Below are 14,362 nucleotides of genomic sequence, written 5' to 3'. Positions count from 1 at the left end.
GTTACAAATGGCAAACGATTCAGTTTCCTCAGAAACTTTGAAGTAGTCCCACAGTACAGACGCCATGCGTGTTTGTTTACTAGTCTTCCTCCTCCACTCGCTCGCAGCCTCTACGTCACAGCCAGGCATGAGAAGGGAGCGCTCGATTTGTGGATTAACTCCCTCCTCCGAAACCTGTGATACCACAGTAACCACATCACATGCTAAACGGGAGGCGCCTAGAAAAAAACTAACGTCCCTCATCCCAATCCACCCGCTGTTTTAACACAAACATCCTATCTTCGGATTATCGGAGGTATTAATAATTGTATCGGATTTATCGGGTTGACGTCATAATTCCTATTATCGGGCCGATAATTATCGGTCCGATAATTATCGGTCCGATAATTATCGTGCATCCCTACTATTTACAGCAACTTCCTCTGTCCTCAGTGACAAATCAAATTTGAATTGAATTTACGTGAAAATGGTCTGAGTTGCATATTTTTACATAGGTGTAAAAAGGTTTCTATTATTAATAATATTAGGTTGATACAAAGACATGAGTGCTGCAAACTCACACAAAAGGCAGCACAACATTACACAGAGAAGACGAAGCTGATCAGTGAAACTTTATTTCATTTTTCAGGAAATTAATACAGAAGCAAAGTCTTGAAGAAATAGTGTTCATCTGTGCTACAGGGCTTTGTTTTAACCCAATGCGCTTTATAATGACATCATGTCTAATTTGAATTATTGCTTTTGATATAGCACCACAGAATGATGAAGAAGACACCTGAGATTCACACAAATACATACACTGGGATCTTGCATCAACATCAAGTGACTGGAAAGCTGCATATTATCTGTTCCAAACGTGATCTCATGATCACTGGATTATTAACCACCATAACTTTAAAATTACATCAATGAATCCATCCATCCATCCATTTTCTACCGCTTATCCTGTATTTAGGGTCACGGGGGGGCTGGAGCCGATTCCAGCCGTCATTGGGCGAAGGCAGGGTACACCCTGGACAGGTCGCCAGTCTATCACAGGGCTGATACATCAATGAATCACTTTGTACAATCAGGATCCTGATAACCAAACATACCTTTTATTCTGCAGAGATAATATGCTGCTGCTGAAAGATAAATGCTTAAATTTGTTTGCTACATATACACTTTAAAATGATGTGTTTCTTACCATTTTAAACCTGAGCTTAATTTACTCCAGTACAGTTTAAGACATTTGACGGCTTGATTGGAGTAAGTCATATAATGCATTAGATGTTAACTTCTAAAACAAGCATCAAAAAACTGAACTAACTGAGACTCGTAATACTTTTTAAAGCTGAACATTTAAAAATAGGACCCACACTTGAATTACATTGACAACTCTGCCGTCAGTCATTTTGGAGGTAAATAACAAGACACAAACAGATATTATCAGTTGAGTACATCTGTTCATGTTTGGTTTCAGAAGTGAAAATAATAAATAATTTTTAAAAACTAGAATAATGTTAGTTCCTGCATTTGTATACATTAACAAGACTGTTGCTGCCACAAACACTTCATAGTGTCAGACTCCATATGTAAAAATGGTAAATGGCCTCATTTATATAGCGCTTTACAGCAATGACTGACATTCACCCATTCATACACACATTCACACACCGACGGCAGAGTCAACCACGCAGGGCGACAGCCAGCTCGTCAGGAGCAATTGGGGTGAGGTGTCTTGCTCAGGGACACCAGGCACTCAGCTAGGAGGAGCCGGGGATCGAACCGGCAACTTTGCGGTTGTCTGCCAACCCGCTCTACCTCCTGAGCTAAACCTCCCCATGTCTGAATGGTCTTGTTGAAAGTCCTCTTTACTAGTAGATGTTATTTAGTTCAATGTATGGAGAGCGAAACACAGTCCGATGGTTCAACCAGACTCACAGGTGAACGAAACGAAGGTCCCTCTAAGCAACAGTTTAATGAGAAGAATTTAATTTAGTTATCTTTTAAATTGACTTTTAAAGGTAATAATGGGATAGGAGATAGGTAACAAGGGTATAGGACGTAGGTAACAACAGGGTAGGAAGAAGGTCACAACAATATAGGATGTAGGTAACCACGGCATAGGACGTAGGTACGAAAGGGTAACAACAGCACTACGAGAACAACGGAATAGGAAGAAGTTAACAATGGGATAGCAGGTAGTTAACAATGGGATAGGAGGTAGGTAACGATGGGATAGCAGGTAGGTAACAACAGGATAGCAGGTAGGTATCAAGGGTATAGGACGTAGGTAGGAAAGGGTAACAACAGCATAGGACTTCGAGAACAACGGAATAGGAAGTAGTTAACAATGAGATAGCAGGTAGTTAACAATGGGATAGGAGGTAGGTAACAATGTTACCTGCCTCCTAACAATGGGATAGGAGGTAGGTAACAATGGGATAGGAGGTAGGTAACAACAGGATAGGAGGTAGGTAACAATGGGATAGCAGGTAGGTAACAACAGGATAGAAGATAGGTAACAATGGGATAGGAGGTAGGTAACAAGGGTATAAGGACGTAGGTAGGAAAGGGTAACAACAGCATAGGACTTCTAGAACAACGGAATAGGAAGTAGATAACGGTAGGATAGGAGGTGGGTGACAATGTTACCTACCTCCTAACAATGGGATAGGAGGTAGGTGGGATAGGAGGTAGGTAACAATGGGATAGGAGGTAGGTAACAATGGGATAGCAGGTAGGTAACAACAGGATAGGAGGCAGGTAACAAGGGTATAGGACATAGGTAGGAAAGGGTTACAACAGCATAGGACTTCTAGAACAACGGAATAGGAAGTAGGTAACAGTGGGATAGGAGGTGGGTGACGACAGCAGAACACAGCTGGCGATGACGGGACATATGTGATGACGACGGGACATATGTGATGACGACGGGACATATGTGATGACGACGGGACATATGTGATGACGACGGGAATGTATTAGGTGACGGCAGGGCAAAGGTAACAATGGGATGGGAAATATGGGACGTATGGGATGGCGACGGGACGTAGCTGACTACAATTTTTAATATTATTATTATGTTATAATATATTACATGAACAAAAAATAATTAGGAAATAGATAAAATAATTAATAGTTAATAATATTAATAGTTCAATAACATAACACAACGGCAGTATTCAGATCCTTTACTGCAGTAAAATTACTAATACCACACTGTGAAAATACTCCACTGCAAGTAAAAGCATTTCACAGCTAAATGGAGTGAAAATAAAAGTATTGTTGGTTCAGTAAAATGTTTAACTATTATATCTGATGTTTCTGGATTCATATTTCTGCATTTAAGTAGTTTAATCTGCAGCGATGCATCATATTCTATAAGATCATCATCTGTCCTGTGAGAACCACGTATCTCCTGTTAGCTTTGTGACAACTTTTGAATCATATTATTATAGGAGGAGATGTAGGAAGTGAAGTACTCCCATTAAAAACAAACTTAAAATATAGAGCTGGAGAGGATCACTGATCCCTTCAGATAAATGTAATATACTGCATTATTATTTTCTATGGAAATGTTTCCATCTAGAGGTAGAAGGTGGACCCACAACGTTTGAAAGGACAGACAGCAGAGTGACATGTTACAGACACATAGATTTAAGGTTTTTAATAGGAATATTAACAATTCTGCCTTTTTTTCCTGAACTGTTTTCACATCTTTTCTCAACACCTGGAGATTTAATTCAAACAATAGTCATGCAGATAGAAACGTGGTTCTGATATCTGGTTCTGTTTTGGATCAAAACCCCCAGAGACTTAAAACTATAGTTATCTCTCCTTTGTTTTAAGTTTTAATTAGCAAAGAACTACAGAACACATTCTCTGGCAGCAGATTAGATCATCAAATAAATTCATATTAATCGGAAAATTAAGTTTCTTCACTGCTTCATGTGTGTTTTGTCTTTTGAGTGTTTCAGATTCATTTAAGCTGCTCAGCTCACTTTCAGGTTGGAATTGTAATGATAATTTCATAATAAAAATCTGCATCTGAGACAAAAGCTGATTCTATAAGTTTGAGTTACTTAATTGATAATTAATTAGAGAACTAGAGAACCTCATCTCTACTTAATAAATATTATTAATTTGAATAAAATAAATAAATATTACATCTGTGGATAGTATAATGAGTTCATATCTGACCCATAGGCTCCTGAAAGCTGCGTGTTTTATTAAAGCTACTAAGCTTTAGTCATTGCACCGAAACTGTGTGTGAGAATAAACGACTTAACATCATTTTAAACTCACTCATTACATTCTTTGAATGATTTGATTTACTGTATGTGGTTTTTATCCATGTACAACTGTTGAAACGTTTTACCGTCACATAAAGTCATTATTTGTATTTTTGTCTCGTAATAATGTGTATATTCAGTACATATTAGAGTCCGAACTAAGGCTGGGACCACATAAGATTTTATCACGGATCGTGAAGAAAAACATAATTAGTGCATCGTGGTGAATTTCCATTACAGGGATAATTGTGAATATCGTCACAAGTGACAGGAAAAAAACGCGGAAAAATAAGTAAAAAATAAAGCCTAATTAAAAAAATAAAGGAAGTACCAAGTTATACGAACAACAAAAGAGCAGACTATCACACTGTTGCCATTTTAAAAAATGGATTATATGTATATTTATGCAGGGCGACCTTATGATTTATGATTACCTTATTGATTGATTATTTGTTTTTCACTTAAAAGGATGTTCACAATACAATTGTATATATAATAATAATACATAAAAGAAAATGTAGTTGCTTCTTATTAAGGTAAAATGATTTGGTGCCATTTATATATATATATATATAGCTCATATATATATAGCTCATGGGTAACCATGACATGGCATTTTCATATCGTCCCATGTCTAGTCATAATGGTCTCTATTCTTGACTTCTTTTTTAATTTTTTCCATATTAAACTGAGTTTGTTTTAGTTATCTATTAGTTAATGTTTGATTTTGGACACACCTCTTCAAAAGAAATGTAATCAACAGCTTGGTCCTTCACCTTTCTTGTTTTCAGTCAGAAACGAGGATTTAAGATAATAAAACGGGGTCAGATTCAGTCAGAATAAGAGGTGTGAAGGAAGATGGACAGGAAGTTGTTCACCTGCTGGCTGTTTTCACATAAAGACTTTCAGTCAGTGTGAAGTCAGACAGATGCCCACCAGTCTGTCAGTCTGTCTGTCCTCGTCTCTTCTTCAGCTCCTGCTCGTATCTCTGCAGCTGAGACAGGAAGCCGGGGTTGGGATCAATCTCGTGACGAGCCGTCTTCACTTTCTGGGGGAAAAAGGTCGAGCTGTTAAATGTGTGAACACTGTCAGTGAGTCAGCATGCTGCTCCAGGTCACCTTGGCAACAGATACCCTGACGTCAATACGAGCTTGGGTTTCTGCATGCTGAGTGTTCAGCTGCAGCTTAAACAAAAGTCACTGGCTACGTTTACATGCGCCACATATCATGTTTTTTCAAATGTTGAAACAGTTAACTGTGGCGATAAATGGAGGCATCATGTATATACACACACACTACTCGCATATGAATTTAAGTGACGTCCCATTCTTAATCCATAGGGTTTAATATGACGTCGGTCCACCCTTTGCAGCTATAACAGCTTCAACTCTTCTGGAAGGCTTTCCACAAGGTTTAGGAGTGTGTTTATGGGACTTTTTGACCATTCTTCCAGAAGTGTATTTGTGAGGTCACACACTGATGTTGGAGGGAAGGCCTGGCTCTCAGTCTCCACTCTAATTCATCCCAAAGGTGCTCTATCAGGTTGAGGTCAGAACTCTGTGCAGGCCAGTCAAGTTCATCCACACCAAACTCTCTCCTCCATGTCTTTATGGACCTTGCTTTGTGCACTGGTGCTCAGTCATGCTGGAACAGGAAGGGGCCATCCCCAAACTGGTCCACAAAGTTGGGAGCATGGAATTGTCCAACATCTCTTGGTCTGCTGAAGCATTCAGAGTTCCTTTCACTGGAACTAAGGGGCCAAGCAAAGTTGGTGACCTCTGTGACCTCTGTGCCTCAGCATCCGCTGACCCCGCTCCATCATTTTACGTGGTCGACCACTTCTTGGTTGAGTTGCTGTCGTTCCCAATCACTTCCACTTTGTTCTAATCCCACTGACAGTTGACTGTGGAATATTTAGGAGTATATATATATATATATATATATATATATATATATATATATATATATACACACACATACACACACACAGTCTAATAAATGCATTCTGTTGAATGATACTATTCATTATTTAAAGGTAAACTGAGCAAAGGCATTATTCAGAAAAATAATATTACAATAATAATCTCTGATGATATTTCTGACCAGTTCTATAATTAATGTACGCTGTGAAGGAACACCGTACACACTTATTTACACGTATTTAAATATTTACCTATTTACATTGTACAAAAACGCATAGCAACAGGAACGGAGGAAACACCACCTCCAGTTACGTTCAGACCTGAAACTACGTCCGTGTCACCCACCTGCAGCGCGTTGGTCAGAGTCAGTTTCCGGTGTTTCATCAGGTAGGCGATGCAGACGGTGGCCGAGCGGCTGCGTCCGTTCTTGCAGTACACGACGCTGCGACCTCCGCGCTTCGCCTCCTTCTGGATGGTGTCGGCGCAGTGGTCGAAGTGGGCGTACAGGTCCTCGTTGGGGTCATCGTAGACGGGGACCCGCAGCTTGGTGACAGCGGCGGAGGGAGGAAACGGCTGCTGCTTGGACACGTTGATGCAGAGCGTCACCGCCTCCTGCTGGAGGAGCTCATCGCTGCAGGCTGAACGGCCGTTACTGATGAACAGAGCGCTGGTGACTTTGCATAGCTGCAGCATCCTTGAGAAGTGAGCCTCACAGGCTTCCTTACTTAAGCACTGATGTTAACAGGTAACTGCAACCTGGTCAGAGAGACAAGAAGGTGAGTAAGTCAGGTATTTTAACATTTTGACTTGATTCATGTCTGGTTAAGTTTAAGAGAGGACTAACACTAGTTGGTGAACGTTACATACGGTGGTCATGGTTGAACACATCCAATGTTGACAGGACTGTTAAGAAGCACTGGATGTGGCAATTATAACCGTCAATGCATGTAAATACAATATGTTTATTTCTTTTATTTTTTACAAAAATGCATGTTTTGTCTCTAGGCTTTTTTTAAAATAGGAATGTGTTCCACCATAGCAAGGCATATACTGTAAATATCATCACATTTTGAGAACATAAACATATAAAAACATACAAAAACATATCCAGTGAGTGCTCCATTGCTACACTTTAATTGACGGCTCCACAGCCTACTTGTAGCAAAGTTTGATTTTATTGGGGAATTCAGCCAGCTGTCGTCTCTGCGGGGAAAACAATCCTTCCTGTGCATGAGCATTGACTGTGCACGGAGAGGAGGGGCTATTCACAGACGGGTCCGAGAGAGAGCGAGACAGAGTGAGACAGAGCGAAAGCAGGGGGGAGGGGCTGATGCGCTGGACGCAGCTCTACAATTAAATATGATTTTACTCATTTTAAATAGTTTGAAAAAATAAAATCAATATGTGGCGGTCATTGTTGATATTGTGACGGGTCACCACAAATAAATCATTGTATGGGAAACACTGGTGTGTGTGTGTGTGTGTGTGTGTGTGTGTGTGTGTGTGTGTGTGTGTGTGTGTGTGTGTGTGTGTGTCTGTGAACAAGAATGATGGTGAACGAGTGTCAGTGGAGATGAATGAACGTAACAATATTCCATCCATCCATTTTCTACCGCTTATCCTGTATTCAGGGTCGCGGGGGGGCTGGAGCCGATCCCAGCTGTCATTGGGCGAAGGCAGGGTTCACCCTGGACAGGTCGTCAGTCTATCACAGGGCCGACATGTAGAGACAGACAACCATTCACACTCACATTCACACCTACGGCAATTTCAGACTTCCTTGGGCATTGATGCTAATGGGCAAGAGAGGTTCTCTCACTATGTGCCCATCAAGGATAGAGAGATGGCACAAATCTCCCCTCCTGACAACAGCCCCTTTTAGACAGACGATTCCACCATAATGGCAGAGAGGCGAGTCAAAATATGCCACGAACTGGAGCGTTTAGATAGCATTTTGTTGGCGGCGTAATGAGTGAGCCGTCCCACAGCGTCAGCTCTCAGCCGTGTGACGTATTCAATTAGCTTGATGCATCAAAACAACTATGAAAGGTGAACTTTTGCTCGTCTCGCATATTTACACAACTCTTCAACAAGTGAAGTTGCTGCATCATAAACATGATTAGATGGAACGCCGTATCGCCTCGTCTGTCTGTGACGACCTCCGTTAGCATAATATTCTGTTACGCCTGTCCACCACAATGGCTACTGAATCCCCTATTTAGCCGTCTTCATCGGCGGCGGCCCTAATCAGCTGCGAACGACGCCCTCCCTCCTAGAGAGAGCGCAGCCACACACAGGACTAACAACACGCTCCCCAGTCACTCGCAGTCAGACTTTGCCTGACTCCTTCTTTTCAGTCCAAGAGTCCAAAGCTGCACAATCAATCACAGCTGCAACTGATCAGCTCATCACCAGCTCACTGCACAGTGCAAGCCCGCTACCCCAAACCCATCACAGTATCGATATTTTTGCAAATTAGTATCTAATCTGATTATTATCCGAGTATCAATACAAAAAAGATACTACTGTGGATAGTTTTTTTTGTCCACCCTAGTCAGGAGAAGGTGAAACAGCTCACCACCGAACTGGAGAGACAGAAGATCCAGGCGGAGTCTCCTGAAACAAGTCGACATGGAGGTCCTTCAGAAGAAGAACAGCTCCCCACAGGACGACGTGAAGGAGCTTGAAGTGGCCATCCAGACCACGAAGGATAATGTTATAGCACTCATGTTACATTTGTGTTTGATATTGACTTGGTTTCATTACAAAACAAATCAAGACAATCCTGGGGGAACATCTGCATGTGTTCTTTCTTGGCAGATTTGGTTCCCATTAAATGGTTACATTTAAAAACAGGCAAGGGAATAAAGTAACTGAGTACACCTCCTATTTGTTTTTTCCTTACCTTTGGTCTCATTGTTTGTAAGCGTTCAAGCAATTACCACACAAAATGCCTTATCTCTAACAAACACTGCAATAAACTGGAGTGGCCGCTTCCCTTGTTTACACGAGCAAGAAAAGAAACGGCACGTGCAATCACAATTTGAATGTCATAACGATATAACTCGACATCACATGAACAAGTAAGTAGCTTCATATCCAAATCTAACAGTAAGCTAACAGGAGCACCTGATGCTGCATCACTGAGCTGTGCTGAGGGGAGAAGGGGACCAGGATGTGCAGGGATGGCGTTTAAATATTTGAAAGTGCATCTGAAGAGAGAAAAGAAGTAAATGTGACCACTGGGTGTTACATTTTAGTAATAAAAATAGAAATAAAGTCCAAGAAAAAAGATGAAAAACTAACAGATGCATGGTGTTTGCTATACATACGACTAATATTGGATAGATGAGATTCAACTTCATCATTATTACAATGAAATACTGTCTCTAACCAGAGTGCAAAGGAGCAGTAAAGTGCATACAAATATATGGTGAAGCTAAGGAGTATTTATAGTAAGGATGTCCCCTTTAAACTTTAAAAAACACGCACAACGTCAACTCAGCAAACCATCTCATCCAAAAGCAAGCTAGCAAGTTACTACCATCGCTATAAAGTATAATTTCATCACATTAACGTTACTGTACCCCGTTGGTCTTCCTCTTCCTTCCTTCTTTTCCTTCCCTGGGCCAGAGAGCTTTATTCGTTTTTACATGATAATGCTAAAGTACCAGCATCGTAGTTTTCTGGTTATAGATCAGATACCTCGCCTCAAGTGGTACCCAGAAAAAAAGGCCTCCATTCTTTCATATGTTTTGCAATGCTTTTATGTCGTTGTGGGCTTATTTTGAAATAAAGGTAGTAATAGTACTGGTGAAAACAGACTGTCCTCCTCGAGAAAACGACCACATAGGTCGTGTGTCAAGCACCGAATTACGACCATATGTTACGTTTCAAAATAGCGCGCCCTCTAGCCCCCCCCACACGTCGACCTAAACCTACCCCGATTCCACGACATCTTCCCCCCACACCCTCCCCACCCCCCCCCATAACCACCCCCCTCCCCAACCCCCCCCCCCCCCCCCCCGCGCGCCCCCGCGCGCCCCCCCGCGCTACCCCCCCCCCCCCCCCCGCGCGCCCGCGCGCCCCGCGCGCCCCCCCGTCAATCATCGGCAGAGACCCCCCCCCACACGTCGACCTAAACCTAACCCCCCCCCCCGCGCGTGCATCATCGGCAGAGACCGCCTCCACACGTCGACCTAACCCTAACCTTAACCACTACTATCGTTGCGGAAGAATCTCCGCAATACGCTCCCAGAGGTCGTATTCGAGTGCATGGACCAACGACAACTGTGGTCGTATGAGTTGGAGGGCTTGTTGGGTGAAAATAGTAAAAGTTAAACATTAAAAAATGGTTTATTTACCCCCATTTGCGGTGCCCCCTGTGGATGACAGCGCCCCTAGCATTCTCCTTTACACCCCATGCCAAAGGCTGGCGCTGAGGCTAATAGCTTCTCGCAATTATCAAGACACTTGTTTTTTTAAACACTACAACACAGATATTATTGCTCTTGTACACTTCCCAATGTTCACTGGACAGTGATGAATCTCTTCCAAACCTTGCACCCTCTACCTGAATACAACTGTTAGCTATTAGTCCCAGGAGGGGCGCTGCTAGGGAGCCCCTAGCAGTACTGGGCCCTTGGAATCATCTCGACGAACAACACCCTTACTCCGCCCCTGCCCAAAGTACCTTTCTCAATGTTTATACCGGTCTCTTAATCAGAGTGTAGCATATTCACACGTATGACGTAACATTGCAATCAATACCAGCGGCACGGCGTAAAATAAAATGACACGCAAAAAGCAACAACGGAGTTTACTTTTTTTTTTTAAAGATGATTATTGTTATAAATCAACAAGACATCAGGACGACGTATGACAGTTTATGGAATCAGATATTAAGATATAAAAAATAAAAGTGAATACATTATGAATGATAATAACAAATCAGTTAACGAGTGAATGTATGGTTTTCGGGTCCCACAGAAGGCTCAGTGACGCTCACATCGACCGTTTAAAACATCAACTCTCCAGTGAACCGACAGAGGCAGCGGTCAGTGAACGCATCAAGCAAGGGCAGCTCAACTCACGTGCAGCCGTCAACAGATCTCCGGGTTCCCGCGCTCTTCAGATCAACTCTCACTGCTTTTTAGAGGAAAGGGTTTCCTGTTCTTCAGTCGTGCAGACGGAGGACGGCTCGGGTCGATCCGGACTGTTCAGGTCTCCTCATGACCCCCAACTGCTCCTGACCACAACACGCTGCTATATTTATTGCGTGCTCTGTGACAGCTGCTCTGCTCTGGGTCCTAATGCGATCACATTCCTGACTGACACATGAAGCTCGTAGACAGGAAATCTATGCAGCTGGAAACAGAAACATACTGATATCAAGTTAAGACTTTTCTTACAAATATGACTTATAAAATACAAATATGGACTTTTACTACACAATCACTCTTCTACTGTTGTTATTCACTGCTGTAGAAGGATCAAATTGGCTCTATAATCTTGCTGTTCTGACCTTAATCACTTCATGTCTGTGATGTATCCTCGGCGTTACAGCGCCCTCCAGTGGAAGACAACAGCAACCTAACAGTAAATGCATCTCCAAACAAGTATTTGTAAGCGTTTGTATCAAAACCTAAGGTGTCATAGAGCTCCACCATAACACAGTCAATGAGCCTTGTGTTCCTCCATCAACATGAACACACACACTGTAGTTTATTTAATCAATCCTGCATACAAACACTCACTAGAGCAACAGATGTGGATTAATCCACCGCTGGAAATAGTCCCCAAAATGTACATTTACATTTAGGTCATTTAGCAGACGCTTTGTCCAAAGTGACTTACAATAAGTACATTTGTCAAAAGAAGGAAACCACAACATATTACAGTGTTAGATCCTCCTCTGAGTAAAGTAGTACTCAGCAGCAAACATACCTTAAGTACAACAGTGCTATGAGCAAAGTGCTATAGGTAAGAACATAGAGGGGGGGGGGGGGGGGGGTGTTAGTGGGTCATGCTATGCAGAGTCGAGGTGAAGTCTGAACAGGTGAGTCTTGAGCCTTTTTCTGAAGATGGCAGTGACTCTGCTGTCCTGACATTAGTCGATAGTTCATTCCACCACTGAGGACCAGAACAGAGAAGAGTCTGGACTTTGCTGAGCGACATTTGTTTGATTTCAGCGATGGTGGTACCAGCCGGCCAGCTGAAGTAGAGGAGCGAAGTGCTCGCGTTGGGGCATGAGGTTTGACCAGTGTTTGAAGGTAGATGGGTGCCGTTCCATTGATGGCCCTGAAGGCCAGTGCCATCGTCTTGAATTGGATGCGTGCTGCAACAGGGAGCCAGTGGAGGTCACGGAGGAGGGGGGCCACATGGGAGAATTTTGGTAGATTGAAGATAAGGCGTGCTGCAGCGTTCTGGATACGCTGCAATGGTTTAATCGCAGAGGCCGGGAGTCCGGCCAGGAGAGAGTTGCAGTAGTCAAGGCGGGAGATGACCAGTGCTTGGACCAAGAGTTGCGTTGCATCCTTTGTGAGGAATGTCCGAATCCTGCGGATATTGTAGAGGGCAAATCTGCAGGATCGGGCCACAGCAGTGATGTTGGGGGTGCAGGATAGTTGGTCATCGAGGATTACACCCAGGTTCCTCGCAACAAATGCACTATTTCCTCCTGTTGAATCATAAAACAGCTGCAATTATACATTTGTTTTTTAACATTAACGTCTTCATTCTAACATATTGTTTTGAGTCTGAACATGAAATAAAAAACAAAAGCAATAAAAATTGCATAGGCTATACAGTAACATCTGGGAGAAGCAGACCTGACTGGACTACTGAAAAGCCTTTGAGGATTTCTTTTTACATATATAAATGATCTGTCATATAAATATACAAAAATCAAATGTTTGAGTTTGACTGCTGTCTCCAGTCTGCGTTCTGCGTTTGTCACAGTGTTCCACTGTTTTGAATTACATGTGAATACATTATGGGTCAAACAAAAACTTGTCATTTGAACCATAGAAATGTGTAGAACAATGACAGATTCATATTTAATATTTCAAAAGCATGTTATAACAGATTTGTTGTTTTAATTCACTCTGATTCTGGTAGAAATGAGCTGAAACTCACACCTTCACAAACAGTTTAGAAAATGGACCAGTGATATGAGTGCAAATGATTTTCTTCTTGGTGCAAGAACAGAATAAAAACGATGAGTGAAACAGGAGTGAAATACTCAAGTACAGATTAATCGAAGAGAAAAAGCAGAATATCAACAACAAAAAGAAACCAAAAAAGACTAAATTAAACAAAGTGACACAAAACAAGGTAACAAATTACTATTTTCATGAAGAGAAAAGGCAAAAAAAACATAAAAATAATAATAGTAGTAATAATAGTCATAACATTGACCATGATAAAAAAAAATGATTATACATGTATTGAGGGGAGAATAATGCATAGATAAAATAAGTAGAATTATAATCATAAAAGGAACAATAATATGATTACCTAATTCAATAATAATAACAATCATAATTGTAATATCAATAGTTAATCCATCCATCAATCCATCCATCCATTGTCTACCACTTATCCTGTATCAGGGTCGTGGGGGGCTGGAGCCGATCCCAGCTGTCATTGGGCGAAGGCGGGGTACACCCTGGACAGGTCTCAATAGTTATTACTAATAATAATAATAATAATAATAATAATAATAATAATAATAATAATAAGCAAAACATGGTATTAATAAAACATGTATTGAGAAGAATATGTAGCAGCCTAGATAATAAATGAAAAATAATAATTATAAAACCATAATTAATAAAATAGTAATAGAAGTAGCAATAATATTAATTAAACCATCATCATCATCAATTCTGATAATAATGAATGCAATGACAATTATATTAACAATAGTAGCAATACAAAATAATATAAAAGCAACAATAATAATAATGAATATGATCATATTAATAATTAATGTTCTGTGGAAGAAAATAAAGGGGGAGATTCTTGTACTCTATGGAGGATGTAGTTGATTATGTTAAATAGGTAAATCATATAGACAAATGTCCAGTGTATGTGAAATTAGTTTGTTAGTCTTTCCAGTTTAGGAGGATGTCTGTTTAGCCATCGCTACGGCAACCAGTT

The 14,362-nt window shown here is 41.3% G+C and overlaps 2 protein-coding genes and 2 long non-coding RNA genes across 5 annotated transcripts in view; 1 reads left to right on the top strand and 3 right to left on the bottom strand.

Moving 5' to 3' along the window:
* The window catches only part of LOC311012962 (uncharacterized protein), a 324,166-nt gene that overhangs the window by 145,765 nt on the left and 164,039 nt on the right, over positions 1-14,362 (bottom strand). The gene's annotated exons all lie outside the window — the stretch shown is intronic.
* Positions 1,376-1,885, bottom strand: LOC311012706. Its single transcript, XR_014597064.1, has 2 exons — positions 1,818-1,885; positions 1,376-1,566 (listed from the first exon to the last, which is right to left on the bottom strand). It is a non-coding gene; the product is annotated as an uncharacterized lncRNA (long non-coding RNA).
* Positions 1,916-2,895, top strand: LOC311012110. Of its 2 annotated transcripts, none has more exons than XR_014596983.1 (3): positions 1,916-2,347; positions 2,412-2,608; positions 2,667-2,895. It is a non-coding gene; the product is annotated as an uncharacterized lncRNA (long non-coding RNA). The 2 variants fall into 2 exon arrangements; XR_014596984.1 differs by having other exon boundaries at positions 1,916-2,373; positions 2,416-2,608.
* dusp28 (dual specificity phosphatase 28) lies at positions 5,127-11,430 on the bottom strand. The gene is made up of 3 exons (XM_084008864.1): positions 11,293-11,430; positions 6,545-6,955; positions 5,127-5,325 (listed from the first exon to the last, which is right to left on the bottom strand). Exons 2-3 carry the CDS (start codon positions 6,890-6,892, stop codon positions 5,221-5,223), a joined length of 453 nt encoding a protein of 150 aa, XP_083864990.1. The 5' UTR covers positions 6,893-6,955; positions 11,293-11,430; the 3' UTR covers positions 5,127-5,220.

Source organism: Eutrigla gurnardus (assembly GCF_963514095.1).
Source record: "Eutrigla gurnardus genome assembly, chromosome: 4".
NCBI lineage: Eukaryota > Metazoa > Chordata > Actinopteri > Perciformes > Triglidae > Eutrigla > Eutrigla gurnardus.
The sequence above is the reverse complement of the archived record's forward strand: the minus strand, read 5'-3'. Positions and strand labels throughout refer to the sequence as shown.

Coding starts and splice junctions, on each gene's coding strand:
- dusp28 (XM_084008864.1), bottom strand. CDS start 6,892: ATGCTGCAGCTATGCAAAGTCACCAGCGCTCTGTTCATCAGTAACGGC. Junction 5,326..6,544: donor CTCTGACCAACGCGCTGCAG/GTGGGTGACACG, acceptor TTTTTCCCCCAG/AAAGTGAAGACGGCTCGTCA.